The 17,175-nt window shown below is 37.9% G+C and overlaps 1 protein-coding gene across 2 annotated transcripts; it reads left to right on the forward strand.

The window, feature by feature from the left end:
- Window positions 1–1,876: 1,876 nt before the first annotated feature.
- On the forward strand, window positions 1,877–17,158 carry LOC144975274 (universal stress protein YxiE-like). 2 transcript variants are annotated; one of them, XM_078919210.1, is made up of 6 exons: window positions 1,877–1,983; window positions 8,746–8,919; window positions 12,964–13,056; window positions 13,631–13,737; window positions 15,195–15,368; window positions 15,704–17,158. In XM_078919210.1, exons 2-6 carry the CDS (start codon window positions 8,748–8,750, stop codon window positions 15,788–15,790), a joined length of 633 nt encoding a protein of 210 aa, XP_078775336.1. In that variant the 5' UTR covers window positions 1,877–1,983; window positions 8,746–8,747; the 3' UTR covers window positions 15,791–17,158. The 2 variants fall into 2 exon arrangements, with proteins under 2 accessions (XP_078775336.1, XP_078775337.1); XM_078919211.1 differs by having other exon boundaries at window positions 1,881–1,983; window positions 8,733–8,919.
- The last annotated feature ends 17 nt before the right edge of the window (window positions 17,159–17,175 follow it).

Raw genomic sequence — 17,175 nt, forward strand, 5'->3', positions numbered from 1 at the left:
TTCAATCCTTTTATATAGCGAAATATCCACTAAACGTGCTCAAAACGCTTTACAAAGGGTCCCTGACCAACAGCAACATTAACATTGGGACGGATCATGACGCCTGTTATGCGCTATTACTATTTTTTTCCCCAACATAGACAACGCTGTTAACGGCCAGGTACTCATTTTACACCTGAATACGGCGAGAGAATATGAGTAAAGAGCCTTTACGAGGCTCGAACCCGGGACCTTCCGATTCAAATAGGGTCTGGGGTAGTGGCTCACGATGTATACATAATAATATTATTTATGCGTCATCATTCATGTACATATTAGTGTGAGACGAAACCACTAGAAACAGCAATGTGCGGCGATGTTGTCTAGTGGTATGACACTCGCTTTCGGATCGGAAGGTCCTGGGTTCGAGCCTCGCGCTCGGCGCATAGTTGAGTCCTTGGAGAAGGCTCTTTACTCACATTCTCTCACCGTAATCAGGTGTAAAATGAGTACCTGGCCGTTAACAGCGTTGTCTCTGTACCAAAAATTTGTAATATCGCCTGACAGGCGTCATGTCTCGTCCTACGTGTTAAATGTTGCTGTTGACCAGGGACCCCTTGTAAAGCGCTTTGAGCACGTTTAGTAGATATTGCGCTATATAAAAGCTCAAGAAAAAAAATTAGTGTGAGACGAAACCACTAGAAACAGCAACCAACCAGTGCTGTCCTCCGCTTTTTAAAACCCAGGGTTGGAGTGTCTAGACCAGAGCAGCGCACTTGAAATCTAAAAAATTCGTAGTTTCCAAGGGAGGGAAAATAAGAAAAATCCACTTTAAATATCTTTAAAAATCGATAATTTGCCATCAGCATGATCCAAAAATGCTCCAAAGTTCTGAACATAAGTTGTTAGGAACTAAACTTTCCTTTTCATTAACTCACTCAACCCTAACACCGACTATATCCGTAGTTTACTCGGGGTAACTTTTACCCCATGCCTATTTACTACATTTTTCTGAGACAAATTACAGGCGTCGTATCAAAGCTAATGTTTTTAGTTTTTACATGTTAATGATAGTTGAATAAAAATATATTTATGCACATGCTCATTTTTAATACATTTTTTTTTCTTTCCGATTTTGAAAAGTAGCAAAAATCTCTAGGATTGAGTGAGTTAAGATTTATTGAGTCAAAGAGGAGAATGCAGCTCTGTAGTTGCAGCCAAACATTCGTATTTCTACGACTTTTTCGTAGTCCTAGGCAGGTCTGGTGTAAACGTGTGGAGTCCTTGATGTTGTCCACCCAGCATTTTGGTTGTCTCCCTCTTTTCCTGCCTGCTTGTAAAATTCCTTACAGACCTGTTTTTGAGAGGCTAGTACGGCTGGTCTCATGACCAAACCATGACAACTTCCTTCTTTTGACAAGCAAAGGTTCTTGGGGGGCCAACGAAATGTTCAATTTGAGCATATACATATTCGTTGGTCATGCGGTTTTTCCATGAAATTCCAAGAAGTCTCCACATGCATTTGATACAAAATTACCTAATTTTGCTTTTATTAGCTTCTAAAAAATAATATTATTGCGCAATATCCACTTAATGTGCTCAAACTTTGCGTTGCGAAGAATGGGACTGGAACCAGGGACCTACATCCGAAGGCGAGTGTCATATCATTAGACCACGAAGTCGCACAGGTTGCTCAGATGTCAGGCTAAAAATCTGTTGCCATCTGCAGACAGGGGGGGGGGGGGGGGAAGGAAAAAGAAGGAGGGGGGGGGGGGGTTGTAAGAAAGACGAGAAACAATGTACGTAGTAGGCTACGTACGATGCATGCGTAATGACGTGACAACGGCCATGTGATATACAACGGTAGCAGCAGATGTCATCAACTTTGCTCCCCCTCCTAAATTAATAAAACAGACGACAGGCACTCGGTGGCGCATTCTTTCCCTGTCACTTGCGTTAGTTGCTTACGGCAGTTGGATTTAACGGCCATTTCTTCTCGGCAAAGTAAGTTAAATATATACTATTTTATTTTAACCCTCTCCTCACCAGCCATAGAAAACTCGTCTCATCCATTACGATGCAATCAACAAAATATCTCATTTTAATTTGTTTTGGACATCACAAATAAATATTTTAAAAAATTATTGCTATAAAAACTTGACACTGTGTTGTAGGGTAGCTACATTTTGCGAAACAATATTATGTAATGTACCTGTTGCTTTTGTGTTTGAGTATTAAAATAATAATAATAGTAATAATAATAATAATAATAATAATAATAATAATAATAATAATAATAATAATAATAATAATAATAATAATATAATAATAATAATAATAATAATAATATAATAATAATAATAATAATAATAATAATAATAATATAATAATATAATGATAATAATAATAATGATAATGATAATAATAATAATAATATAATAAATATAATAATAATAATAATAATAATAATAATAATAATGATAAATAATAATGATAATGATAATGATAATAATAATAATAATAATAATAATAATAATAATAATAATAATAATATAATAATATAATATAATAATAATAATATAATATATATATATATAATATACTACTACTACTACTACTACTACTACTATACTACTATACTACTACTACTACTACTACTACTACTACTACTACTACTACTACTACTACTACTACTTACTACTATACTACTATTACTATACTACTATTACTACCACTACTATTACTACTACTACTCTACTACTACTACTACTACTACTACTACTACTACTACTACTACTACTATACTACTACTATACTATAATAATAATAATAATAATAATAATAATAATAATAATAATAATAATAATAATAATAATAATAAATAATAATAATAATAAAAAATAATAATATATGATGATGATGATGATGACGATGATGGTGATTATAATGATGATAACTTTGCGAAGTCGCAGATTTTTGAGGTTGTTTTATTCCAAGATGAGGGTATTTCAAATCGATCGAAGCACGATTTTTCTGGCCAAAGTTTTAAATACGAGTTTGTTTTTTTTTTTTGTCCAAAGCACGACAGTTCATTTTGCAAGAATTTTTATTTTCTATTTCGTTTCTTTCTCCAAGGCTAGAATATTATTTAAGACAAGCGACGTGTACTAATTCACAGGTCTGATAACCTAAATTGTTGTGGGGCCATTGTTGTCATGGAAAGACTCTCAAACAAACACAAAATATGGTCCATTTCACCGAATGTTGTTTAACTCACTCAACCCTAACACCGACTACATCCGTCGTTAACCCAGGGTTACTTTTACCCCATGCCTAATTATTACATTTTTCTGAGACAAATCATAGGCGTAGTATCAAAGCTAATGTTTTTAGTTTTTACATGTTAATGGTAGTTGAATAAAGCTATCCATGCACATGATCATTTTTAATACATTTTTTTCCAATTTTGAAAAGTAGCAAAAATCTCTAGGACTGAGTGAGTTAAATCAAGCCCATAGTTGCTTTTAGTTATCAGACCTGCAAATATGTGCACGTCGGACACACACACACACACACACACACACACACACACACACACACACACACACAAACAAAGGCGTTGTCTAATCCTCCTGTCAACCTGTCCCCTTTGACACAGTGATGTGTGAGACAGTGAGACAGTGAGACAGTGAGACAGCTATCTTTAACAATAATATCATTAATATGTGTAGTGTGTAATGGAATTGGCAGTCGTGTGTGTCATCGGGGGGTGAGACTGAAAGGAAGGGGGGGGGGGGGGTGACCACATGACCACATGCCAAAGCAGGCATAGCGAGAGCGAAGTTATAAAATCTGAAACGAAAATTAAAAAAAAAAAAATTAAAATACACGAATTTCTCGACCAAGCCAATAAATATTATTATTTTGTGCAGCCATAGCGATGCCGGGGACTTAGAAGGGGTCCCTGGCCAACAGCAACACTGAACATGTAGGACGGGACATTACGCCATTACGCCTGTTAGGCGATATTATAATTTTGTTGGATAGAGACAACGCTGTAAACGGCCAGGTACTCATTTTTAACATGAGTACGGTGAGAGAATGTGAGTAAAGAGCCTTTTCCAAGTACTCAACTATGCTCCGAGTGAGGCTCGAACCCAGGAACTTCCGATCCGAAAGCGAGTGTCATACCACAAGACCACATAGCCGCACAAATACGACGAATCATGACAATATCCGACAAATTTATGGGAAGTAGGCGACAGTGGGGAGTGAACCTGACACAATAGTAGGTGAATACCAATGGGGAATGAATCTGGGATTCAGGGAAGTGCACACCAGTGGGGAATGAACCTGGGACTATGGGAGATGGAAACCATTGGGAGTTGAAGCCGGACTTTGGGAGTTGGGTATCAGAGGAGTATGAACCTGAGACTATAGGAGGTGGGCAGCAATTAATTGTACTGGAATTTTTACTTGTAGTCATAACATTCGTCTATCATCGTTTCCACTACGGTCGTTTAGGCTGACAGAAATCTGAAACTCAACATGATGGTAGCAGCTTCTAATGGTGCTCACACTACTATGCTATGATGATCTATCCCGGACGCAAACTCATTACCGCACTCGTGCACCGTCGCAAGCCCGCCCGGAAGCTTTGTCACAACGCACCGTTCAACTAGATGCTTTGCGGATTCGGGCTCTTGACTACAACGGGTACATGTTGGACAGGTGGAAAGTCCCCACTGATGTAGTGAGCGTGCTGTTAAGCAGGTTCTCGACCGAAGCCGATAAGGAATGAGATTAGCGGAAGAGTAGCGTCCCTTGATTGGACATCACCTTGCAGAGAGAACGTCAACATGGTTTTGCGCATGCGTCTCTCTCGTCCTCGCTTTCGGTGAAGTGTCTCCGGAAGCGAGGACTAGAGACGCATGCGCACAACCAACATGACGTTCTCTCTCTAATAACTTTTCCGCCGGTGACGTCCAATCAAAGGACGCTACTCTTCCGCTAATCTCACTCCCTATTGGCTTCCACCATTATCATCCATTAGCTTGAGATGTTGATGGCTGCCACCCAATGTCTCCTCTTGCTGGTGGAAAAGCCTGGCAACTTCTCCCCCAATTTCGAGGAGACTCTGTCCCCACCCCTTCGAGGTATTGAATTCGTCCAAACCGACTTCCATCTCGTATATGCAGCTCTAGTCTGAGTACAAGGGTTGCTGGGACTTATTTCGGCTCAAAACAGGGGCACCATCCATTATGCGCTTGAGAGAGGGAACCCAGTTGTTTGTAATTGTCGTCCGCCTGACATCGGGGGGGGGGGGGGCTGGATTGCTGCCATTATCGGGCCCCAATTGTTAGGCGTAGTTGCCATCGTTCCTGGCACGATGTACATTGACTTGCAAAGTTTTACACATACTTTCTCATTGTTCTTGCTTCTACCCCACACAATACTCCGCGGTGTAATAGCATAGTGTCAGGGCGGACGTCTTCAGGAGCGCTTGACTCGCACCCAGTGACGTCTATAGAGTATATGAAGTCCTAGCTCGCACCCCAAGTTGATACCGCCAGCTTCCTCAGAAGACGGTTGCGTTTCTATATCTTCCGGGCAACTCCTTCGAGATGCACCCGATAGGCAAGGCGTCGTCGGTCCAGCGTAACCCCCTGGTGATTGAGAAAGGGGGGGGGGGGGAGGGGTATCTTTACATAGCAATCCTTTCAGCCTTGAATAAGGTGACAGGCTAATCTTTTGACGTAGTGCAACCTGTTTATTGCTCCTGCCCATGACTGACACTGACAATACTCCCTTTGGTCACTGGTATCTTTAGGCTGAAGCCTACCATGTCATGGGACTATCATAACGGGCGGCGTATTGAGTGGGCGTGGATGTCTTGAATGCCCGTGTTTGTGTGTATGTGTGTGTGTGTGTGTGTGAGAGAGAGAGAGAGAGAGAGAGAGAGAGAGAGGAGAGAGAGGGAGAGAGAGACACAACAGAGAGAGAGAGAAAGAGAGAGAGAGAAAGAGAGAGAGAGAGAGAGAGAGAGAGAGAGAGACGAGTGTTTCTTTTTTTTTTTTACGAAACCCGCCGAAATCCGACAAAGTTATGGGAAGTGGGCAGCGGTGGGGAGTGAAACTGGGACTCAGGGAAGTGAACACCAGTGGGGAGTGAACCTGGGACTATGAAAAGAGGTTATCAGTGGGAAATGAATCTGGGACTGTGGGAGATGGATACCTGTGGCAGTTGAAGCCGGACTATGTGAGTTGGGTACCAGAGGAGAATGAACCTGACACTATAGGAGGTGGGCACCAATGGGGAATGAACCTGGGACTCAGGGAAGTGCACAGCGGTGGGGAGTTAACCTGGGACTGTGGGAGATGGATACCTGTGGGAATTGAAGCCGGACTATGGGAGTTGGGTTCTGAGCCCCAGGTTCATTCATCATTGATGTCCACTTCTCATAGCTCTCATTGTCCCAGGCCAATTAATTCCCATTGGTCCTATACTGTCAGGTTTATTCTCCTCTGGTACCCAACTCCCATTGTCCGGCTTCAAATCCCACAGGTATCATATCCATCTCCCCCAGTCCCAGGTTAGTTACCTTCTGATATCCTCTTCCCTTAGTCCAACGTTCCCTCCCCACTGGTAGGCACTTCCCTGAGTCCCAGGTTCAATCCCCTCGGTAGGTTTCGACAAAGAGAAGGACCCTTCTGAGCTCACTCTCTACTGGTATCTACCTCTCGTATGTTCCAGGTTCATTCCCCATTGCTGCCCACCTCCTATAGTCTCAGGTTCATACTCCTCTGATACCCAACTCCAAAGTCCGGCTTCAACTCCCAATGGTTTCCATCTCCCATAGTCCCAGGTTTATTTCCCACTGATATCCTTTTTACACAGACCCAGGTTCATTCCCCACTGGTGTGCACTTCCCCGCATCCCAGGTTCATTCCCCATTTGTGCCCACCTCCTATAGTGTCAGGTTTACTCCCCACTGATGCCTACTTACTACGTGGGGGGCGGGGACATACACTCCTCTAAGCTTGGTGAGAAGTTGCCAGGCTTTGATACCAGTAAGAGGAGACATTGGGTGGCTGCGAATCGGCTTCGGTCGAGGAGCTACCTAACGGCAAGTGCGTTACATCGGTGGGGTCTTACTACCTGTCCAATATGTCCACGCTGTGGGCAAGAACCCGAGACGGCAGAGCATCTAGTTGAGAGGTGTGTAGTGACGATGCTACCCGGCGGGTTCGCGACGGTGCACGAATGCGGACCGGACTTTGCTGATTGGGTCGATCGTCATAATATAGTAGTGTGAACCATAAGAGGCTGTTGCCTACTTCCCATTTGTCGGATATTGTCAGGTTTCGTCGTATTTGTGCAGCTATGTGGTCTTGTGGTATGACACTCGGTTTCGGATCGGAAGTTCCTGGGTTCGAGCCTCACTCGGCGCATAGTTGAATCCTTGGAAAAGGCTCTTTACTCACATTCTCTCACCGTACTCAGGTTAAAAATGAGTACCTGGCCGTTTACAGCGTTGTCTCTGTCCAACAAAATAATAATATCGCCTAACAGGCGTAATGTCCCGTCCTACATGTTATGTGTTGCTGTTGGCCAGGGACCACTTGTAAAGCGCTTTGAGCACGTTTAGTGGATTTTGCGCTATATAAAAAGCTCAATTATAAAATATTTCGTCGGTTTCGTCGGGATTCAACTTTAAATATTCGTATCCATATCACACCAACATAATTAGACCTACCTACACAAACATTTAAAAATTCGTAATTTTTAGGAGATAAAAATTGTAGTCACAATCGTTACTTTTAACATTTAAACTTTTTTTTTAAATGCCCTCGCGATGATTAAATAACATTTCAAAATCCTTAAAATCATGAATTCTGGCATCAACTTTTATTTTCAATAAGTTTTCATGACTTAGAGATGCTCCATGGAATCCAAATTTCGTAATTCTACGACTTTTTCCTAATAATAAGCAGGTCTGCATAAAGATCTGAACAAGTGTACATGAAAGGTGCCCGACAAAGCAAGGAAGAAAAATACAATTAAGGAGCAGACACCGGTGTAAGATAAAGATCTGGACAAGTGTGTATGAAAGGTGCCAGACAAAACAAGATAGAAAAATACAAGAAAAAAAAAAAAAAACATTAAAAAAAACAAACAAAAATCAGTCGACTTCGACTGGGATCGAACCTCAGACCTTCTGATTACTGGTAATTGCCGGTCTGAGGTCCGATCCCCAGTCAAGGTCGACTGATTTTTTGGGTGTTTTTTTTTTTCTTGTGTTTTTCTTTCTAGCGTTGTCTGGCACCTTTCATACACACGTGTTCAGTTCTTTATCTTACACCGGTGTCTGCTCCTTAATTTCTTAATTGGATAAGGTCTGCATAAAACCGTTTAGAGGCGTTAGGTCACGTGTGCGGCTGTTTGGTCTTGTGGTATGACACTCGCTTTCGGATCGGAAGGTCCTGGGTTCGAGCCTCGCTCAGCGCAAAGTTGAGTCCTTGAAAAAGGCTCTTTACTCACATTATCTCACCGTACAATCAGTGTTGTTTCTGTCCGAAAAAATATTTGATATCGGCTTACATGCGTCATGTCTTGTCCTAAATGTTAAATGTTGCTGTTGGACAGGGACCTCTTGTAAAGCGCGTTGAGCACGTTTAGTGGATGTTGCCCTTTATAAAAGCTCAATTAATTAATATAATATATCATTGTTTGTAACAAACTTTTCCCCCTTGAACGTCGGCATAGAGATGGAAGTCCCCGCTCGTAATTCACCACACTCTTCGCCGTCCTTGCAAGAGAGGCACCATCACCACCACCATCATCACCTCACCAAGCACACTGGGAAGGGTGCCGAGGCACCTGGGAAAAGAGTGTTAGTTGGAGTGGATGGGAGTGAACACTCCACCTATGCGTGCGACTGTGAGTACTCATACCAACTATCATACCTAATATCATTGATATCGGAGAACAGGCCGAGATGCACATTCCTCCAACCAAATCCAAGCATCTTCTCCATGTTCCTCGTGACCTTCCCCTTGATCCTCTGCCCTGAGGGTTCCAGTCCAATACTTTCTTTGTTATAGTGGAGTCATTCTTTCTAAGCGTGTGTCCAATCCACCTCCATCGTCTTCTTCCTATTTCCTCTCCCACTGGTTTCTGCTGTGTTCTTTTCCATACTTCTTCATTTTTTATTCTATCCATCCCTTTTATTCTGAGTAGCTTACGCATGCACCTGTTTACGAAAATCTGTACTCTCCTTATACACGCTTGTGATGCATTCCAAGTTTCACATCCCTTCAGTAGGACAGACTTCACGTTTGAGTTGAAAAGTCTTAGCTTTAGTCGAAGGGAGATATCTTTATTATAACACACTGTATAATCTGTATAGATAATATGCGCTTGGCTAAGAAGCTCATAACATTGCCATCCGGAAGTATACCGGACCAACACACAAAACTGTGTATCCATGAACGTTTATAGTCTGGTTAATACAGTTCAGTGAGCATTACTCATGAACGCGGATGGCAAAAAACAATAACAAAGACCTGACTGACGTCATCTTTGAACTATCTATAGTCAGTCACCTGGAACAACTACAAAAGACGTCTAACTTCTGCGTCATGGCACAAGACCGAAGGGGCTAGAGCTCGGGTGGTCGCTGGTTCGGATAAGTAAGTCAGAGTACAGGCCACCTCCGGCTCTCCACTCATCAAAACACACCACGTTAGAAAGAACAAATGTCCAAAACAAAATTCTCGGAACTTGCATTTGACTTTGTGGCACCTTCAGTCTGGAATTCTCTCTCAGTCTTTACAAAAAGCGCCATGCCATTGAATGCTTCAAGTCTGGACTGAAGACAGAATATTTTAGATTAACTTTCCCTAAATATTTCAAAATTTAACATTTAATTTAGTTTTCCTAAAATTCCAAAATTCAATGAACACGTTACTTGGATAATGGCGCTATACAAATTTTTGTAACTTGTGTTGCTTGTTCTTCAGAGAACAGATAATCTTGTATTGTTATTTTTTCAAATCTGATAGCACTCAACAGGTTCTATAGTACAAAACATGAAAGATTTCTGTCTAACATTTGTATTACATCTGTGTATAAGTCAAGTAAAGTTTGTATCTATCTCCTCTTGTAAACGTTACAGTAGAGAAAAATTATAAATTATGATGAATCAAAATCACAAACCTTGTATATCAATTCCTAAATCAATTTGAATCAAGTCACCACAAATTCTTCTGTACTTTAGACTAAGGAGATTTAAATGTCTCAATCTTTGTTCATATAAAAACAATAACAGACCTGCCTACTTGAAAATTTAAAAAAATCGTAATTTTTAGGAGATAGAATTAATAGCCACTGTAGTCAACTTTAAATATCAACAATTTACCATCACAAGGATTAAGTAACATTTCAAAATCCTTAATATTCTGTAGTCTGGCTTCAACTTTCATTTACAACAAGTTTTAATGACATAGAGATGCTCATGAAGTTCTGAAATTGAAGCCAAAATGTCGTAATTCTAGCCTGGTCTGCAATAATAGACACTATGAAGCATTGTGGGTTCCTGTCTTTGTACATTTTCAACACTTATTGAATGTATTTTTTCTTAATTAACCAGACATGTAATGGCCTGAAAATTAGCGTTGAGACCCGTTGATAATATTATTATTATTATTATTATTATTATTATTATTATTTATTATTATTATTATTATTATTATTATTATTATTATTATTATTATTATCTTCATGCCAACTATCACTGCAATCAAAAACACCCCAACAGCACACACACATACACACACCCGCACACACACACACAAGCACACACTCACAAACACACATACACACATATTATATTACACACACTCTCACAAATCCAAACAATTATAATAATATTTTTATCTACCTACAGCCCAGATATTTCGGGATGGAGGGATGGAGGATGGCGGTGGTAAGGCCCATGTCAGTTGTAATTAGTCTCTCGTTTGCTGACAGGCCATTGTGTTGTAATGTGCCCCTTACCCCCCCCCCCCCCTAATGTGCCCCTTACCGCCGCCCCCCCCCCCCTTCCCTGATTAATGGGGTGATGTAAACTATTACCTATTTCTATAAGATAAGAACTTGGGACAGTAATGTCTGTAGTACAATATACAATTCTTTCATTTCTTTGTATATTAAACGAGGGGTTCTTTCTTATAGCGCCAAATAACACTACGAGCTTGCGAGTGTGTGCTATTGCAGGATATTTTTTTTTTAAATGCTAGTTTATTCCGTTGTATTTTTATCTTAGTGTGTAAATTATAACACGTCTGTACAAAAAATTTCCTTTTTGGAATGCAATAAAGTATTATTATTATTATTATATTATTATTATTATTATTATTATTATTATTATTATTATTATTATTATTATTATTATTATTATTATTATTATTATTATTATTATTATTATTATTATTATTATTATTATTATTATTATTATTATTATTATATTATTATTATTATTATTATTATTATTATTATTATTATTATTATTATTATTATTATTATTATTGTTATTATTATTTTATTATTATTATTATTATTATTATTATTATTATTATTATTATTATTATTATTATTATTATTATTATTATTATTATTTATTATTATTATTATTATTATTATTATTATTATTATTATTATTAACTTATACAGAGAAATGAAAGAATATATTTATGCCACCCTCCAAATAGGATTCTTAGTTATTTCGTGAGTTATTTTGTATGGTAGTTCTACTTCGATTCACCATAATTTGTGTTTTTCTACATCTCCTTGAATGACAATTTGACCCAAAACTAAAAACGTTGGATTTGTATTCATGCGCAACAAAAGATTATTTATAATTACCAATCAGCTGTCTTTTACACCTGATTTTCACCCAATGAAATTAGCACAAATATTCTGCAATCGTTGAATGTTTTTTAACGCGTTCAAAGTATTATTCAACGATAACATATTTACTGAGAAATGATAGGGTTTTACAATGAAGGTCTAGAGTCGACGTGCACCTATTTACAGATCTGATAACCCAACACATTACGGGCTCATTGTTGTAATGGGGATCTAAATAAATGACGCAAATTTTAATCTATTACAACAATATTAAACCGGCCCATAAGTGGGTTCGGATGTCAGACCTGCATATATGTAAACGTCGGGTGGAGTAAAACATCGTTTGTGACGAATTGTCTCAAAACTGAGATACATCAGGTTCGACGTGCACTTATTTACAGGTCTGATAACCCAATTCCTGACGGGCTCATTGTTGTAATGGACATCTCAAATTAAATATGACGCAAAATATTGTCCATTACAACAATGTTAAACTAGGCCCTTTAGTGGATTGGGATGACAGACCTGTATATATGTACACGTCGAATGGGTAGAATTCAATGCTAAACAGAAATTCAACACATGGTTTAAAAATACGTATATCAAAGCCCCCCCCCCCCCCCCCCCCCAAAAAAAAAAAAAAAAAAAAAAAAACAAAACAAAAAACAAAAACAAAAAAAGTCTACCGACCTAAAATGTATTCGCACGCCGGAGAAAACAATTAGCGTCAGGCTATGAATCCACTTGTGTGAAAATATGCATTTCATACATTGTCCCTAAAAGGATTACGTTCACATATAATTAACCTTTTGCACTATTTATTGGGAGGGCTGGAATCGACGTGTAGCCTTATGCAGGTCTGACACTCGAACACAAATTAATATGAGCCTATTTTAACATTGTTGGAATGGGCAATATTTTGCGTCATTTTTAAAAGATTTCCATTACAACATCAACGATGAGTCCATAATAAAATTGGGTTATCAGACCTGTAAATAGGTGCACGTCGGGTAGAATAATATACATTTAAACATGTGATCAAATTGATATCATTGACCTTATTTCTGATTCCAGGGTTTTTCGATCATCTTTGGAGCCATGATGACTATGTGGTCCTTCTCAACTGCCCCGATTTGCATGACGTGGTCAAGAGCCAATGGACCGGAAGTACGTCATTATCTATGTATATGTTTATTTACTTATGAAAAAAAAAACACACAAAAAAAAAAACAAACAAAAAAAAAAAACAAAACAAACAAACAAAACAAAAAACACGAGGGGAGAATACGTAATGTAATCAAAAATTGTAAAAGTAATTTGATCGGTTTTAAAAGAGCCGTTTTTATTAAATTTGTGGTCATGATTTGTGACGTAACAAATGTCCTTTTTGGACATAATATGAACGTATTAAATACCATAACATATAAATGGAACGAAATTGACGTAACTGGGCTCTTTGTTATTGTTTTTAGCCAGCCATTTTCATGATTAATTCTCACTGAATTCTATCAACCAGACTATAAAAGTTTATGTGTTGGTACTATTAAATCCGACTGGCGGATGTTGTGAGTTTAATAGGAAAACGTACATCATCAATAATTATGTCCTACACGCTGATGTGACCTTAAAGTTCCATAACAGACGACACAGAAACAAAATGATTATCTAAATTTAACAACAGTTATCCTTCCTTTAAACTCCACGGGCTTCATCATTCTTTCTTACACACTTTCCCCCACAGACAAGTATGTATTTGATAGAGAACTGGTTGACCAAAAGCTCAAAGAAGGGGAGGAGCAGATACACCACGACCTCGAAAAGTTCAGAGAAAAGCTTATTCAAAGAGGGGTAAGTCCAAAGAGACGTACGCATATGTGACCCTTCGTCTCAAAACGGTATTATGTCGGAACGAACCAAATGATTAAAAGCCGAATTAAATGTTAAATTGGTCAAAAATATAAATTGTTGGCATTAGCACCCTGAAATATGGTATCCATTCTCTTCAATAAAACATACAAACTCAACACAAGTCTGATATTTCTGGCTATATATTCAATTTTCAACATCTTAACCATCCCCACTTAATACCGTTTTGAGGCGAAGAGTCACATAATATCATTTGCAAGTTTGATATCGTGATGCAATGCTGGCTTGATTTAACATTGTTGTAGTTATGGACATTTTTCTTTGTTTTGTTTATCTGTTTGTTGCTTTGGTTTGAGAGTATTTCCATCAGACACTGAGCCCATCACGATTTGAGTTATCAGACAAGCGAATAAGAACACGTCAGAGTCAGACCATAGTGTAGCCACCTTCAAATTATGAATACCAAACAAATTGGTGGAAGTACACACGGTACTTTCGCCCCACAAAATAATAATAATAATAATAATAATAATAATAATAATAATAATAATAATAATAATAATAATAATAATAATAATAATAATAATAACAATAATAATAATAGTAATAAAAAAACAAAAAACAAACAAACAAACAAACAAACAAACAAAACAAAAAAAAACAAAACAAAAAAAAAAAAACAAAAAAAAACAAACAAACAAAACAAAACAAACAAACAAACAAAAAAAAACACAAATTAAAAAAACAAAAACAATAACAAACTTACACAAAAACAAAACAAAAACGTCCTGATTGAAAAACCGCTGGGATTGGCGTTATTGAGGATTCGAAGGGTCGATTATTTCGATTTGGCAGACACATTATGCAGAAGACGTGGTAGGACCGCGATGATCGTAGGGTCAAGGTAAGAAGATGTCCTATAAAATAAAGAATGAGAGAACGACAATCCCTTTGAAACTACGGTCATATCAACTTTGTGTTTATCGTAAATGTCTTAAATATAAACCAAGAAAGTTAAAACAAAAGCACTAAAATCATTCAGTGAGACTCATTCACAACAGTTATATGGACTCTTAAAACCTTTTATCATATTATCCCACCTTGAAAATTATCGAAGGTTTTTTCGCAATCATTAGATTTTATTATGACAAAATGATGCTCTATAATTGCTTACCATTCTTGGCCAACAGCCAATCTCGTATTATAGTATTTCGGATGTCAAAGTTAGGAAATAAGATTTTTATTATTTTATTTTATTTTGTGTGTGGAAATTTAAGAAAGTAAGCCACTCTCCTAGACAAAGCATTGTTTTTTTGTTTTGTTTTTTTTTTTGTTTTTTTTTTGTTAATAAGTAAAAAGTTATATATTTTTATCAATGCCAACAGGTATAAGAGTGTTTTTCTTATGATTGTTAATGTTTACTGAATAACTTCATTTAGGCTCACGGAAAAGTCAAGGCTGTGTCAGCCAAAAGTCCCGGCGACGCCATCTTGAGAACGTCAGAAGAAGAGGAGTGTGAACTGATTGTGATTGGCTGTCGAGGCAGAAGTACTTTGAGGAGAACGATACTGGGAACTGTCAGCGATTACATTGTACACCATTCAGCTGTCCCGGTAAGATTTTCAAATGATAATGATCAATCTTTATTGTTTGCAATATTAATATTATGTAAATGCCATTATGAAGCAGGCCTTTCCTTTTGCTTGACATGGTCGACACAACTAAGGGATACCTATAATATATGTCCACATAATTGCAAATCTGATAACCGGATGCTTTTATGGGCTTGTTTTAACATTGTTGTAATGGACAATATGTTGCGTTGGTTTATTAAGAGTATTTCCATTTCAATAATGGGCCCATAACGATTTGGGTAATCAGTAATCAGACCTGTAAATCAGGTAATGTCGGATACAAACCATTCAAAATCTCATCACTTTCTAAACAGGTTGTGGTTTGCAGACGTAAGATGGCTCGCAGGAAGTCCAGTGCAATCGTTCCTCCAAACCCAGAAGAACTGCAAAGGCCAACATAGAAAGGGATACATGCAGGGTTACAGCCGAGATTGGAATACCGAGAAAGGAAACTTCTGGAGTGGCAATAGGGTTTTAATAGCAGACAATGCGTGTCTGAGTCAGGCCGTGTCAAGTCGGTAAACATCATCTTGTTCATATTATGTTTAAAACTTAAATTTGGCCCATATTTTCGCAGCTTTAAATTTTTAGTTGGGTGATTACTTTTCACTAAATCGTTTCTAACAGACTATAAACTTGTTAGCTTGCACACCGTTTTGTGTGTTTGTATGATTGATTTGGCTAGTTGGAATGGTATGTATTTTATTTAAACACACACCATCAATACTCAAATGCTGTGTTTACCGACTTGACACTGAAAACCTGCAAAGGGAGGTAACACCTCTTGTTACGATAGTATCGGGTTACAGTAAAAATTGTATGCCAACTAGCTGGAGAGGTTCGTCCTCATTTGTTTACAGGCTGACGGGAAAAAATGTCCTCTCTAAATATAATGTAAATAATATTATACAAGCCTTAACACTAATAAAAGAAACGAATAGGAGGTCTGAGGTTCGATCCCTAGTCGAGGAAGACTGATAATGTTGGGATGGTTTCTTTCTTGTATATTTCTTTGTTGTTTTGTCTGACACTGTTTCATGTTCACTTTTCATATCTGTATCTTACACCAGTGCCTGCCCCCTGATATGTCACGTTCTTTGCTTTGTATGGAGACCTGACCTGCCTAGTTGAAACTTTAAAAATTCGTAGTTTTTAGGAGCTAGAAATATACTAGTCTCTGTCGTCAATTTTATAGGGAATGAGATTAGCGGAAGAGTAGCGTCCCTTGATTGGACGTCACCTATAGTCTGTGACGTCAGCGGCGGAAAAGTTATTAGAGAGAGAACGTCATGTTGGTTGTGCGCATGCGTCTCTCGTCCTCGCATGCGCACAACCAACATGACGTCCAATCAAGGGACGCTACTCTTCCGCTAATCTCATTCCCTATAGATCAACAATTTACCTCCACAAGGATAAAATAACACTTTAAAATCCTTAAAATTATAGAGTCTGGCATCAAATTTCATTTTCAATAAGTTTTAATTACTTAGAGATGCTCACGAAGTTCTAAAGTTTGAGCCCAATTTTCGTAATAATACGAATTATTCATAGTAGGAGGCAGGTCTTTGTATGTAACTATGTGTGTTATAGATATGATATTACTGTATATTCAATGTATGTCAACAATATCTAGTGGTCATTACTCTATATTATATTATATATCGTAACCAGAATTACTCTGTGATTGTAATTGATATCAGTTTTAAGTCAATAACTTTATTGAAATTTAAAAAACAAAAACAAAACAAAATAAATAAAAACAATAACAAACAGGATACACTTTGTT

The sequence above is a fragment of the Berghia stephanieae genome, chromosome 6 (assembly GCF_034508935.2).
Source record: "Berghia stephanieae isolate SIO BIC M18660-M18661 chromosome 6, UCSD_Bste_1.3, whole genome shotgun sequence".
In the NCBI taxonomy this organism is placed as follows: Eukaryota; Metazoa; Mollusca; class Gastropoda; order Nudibranchia; family Aeolidiidae; genus Berghia; species Berghia stephanieae.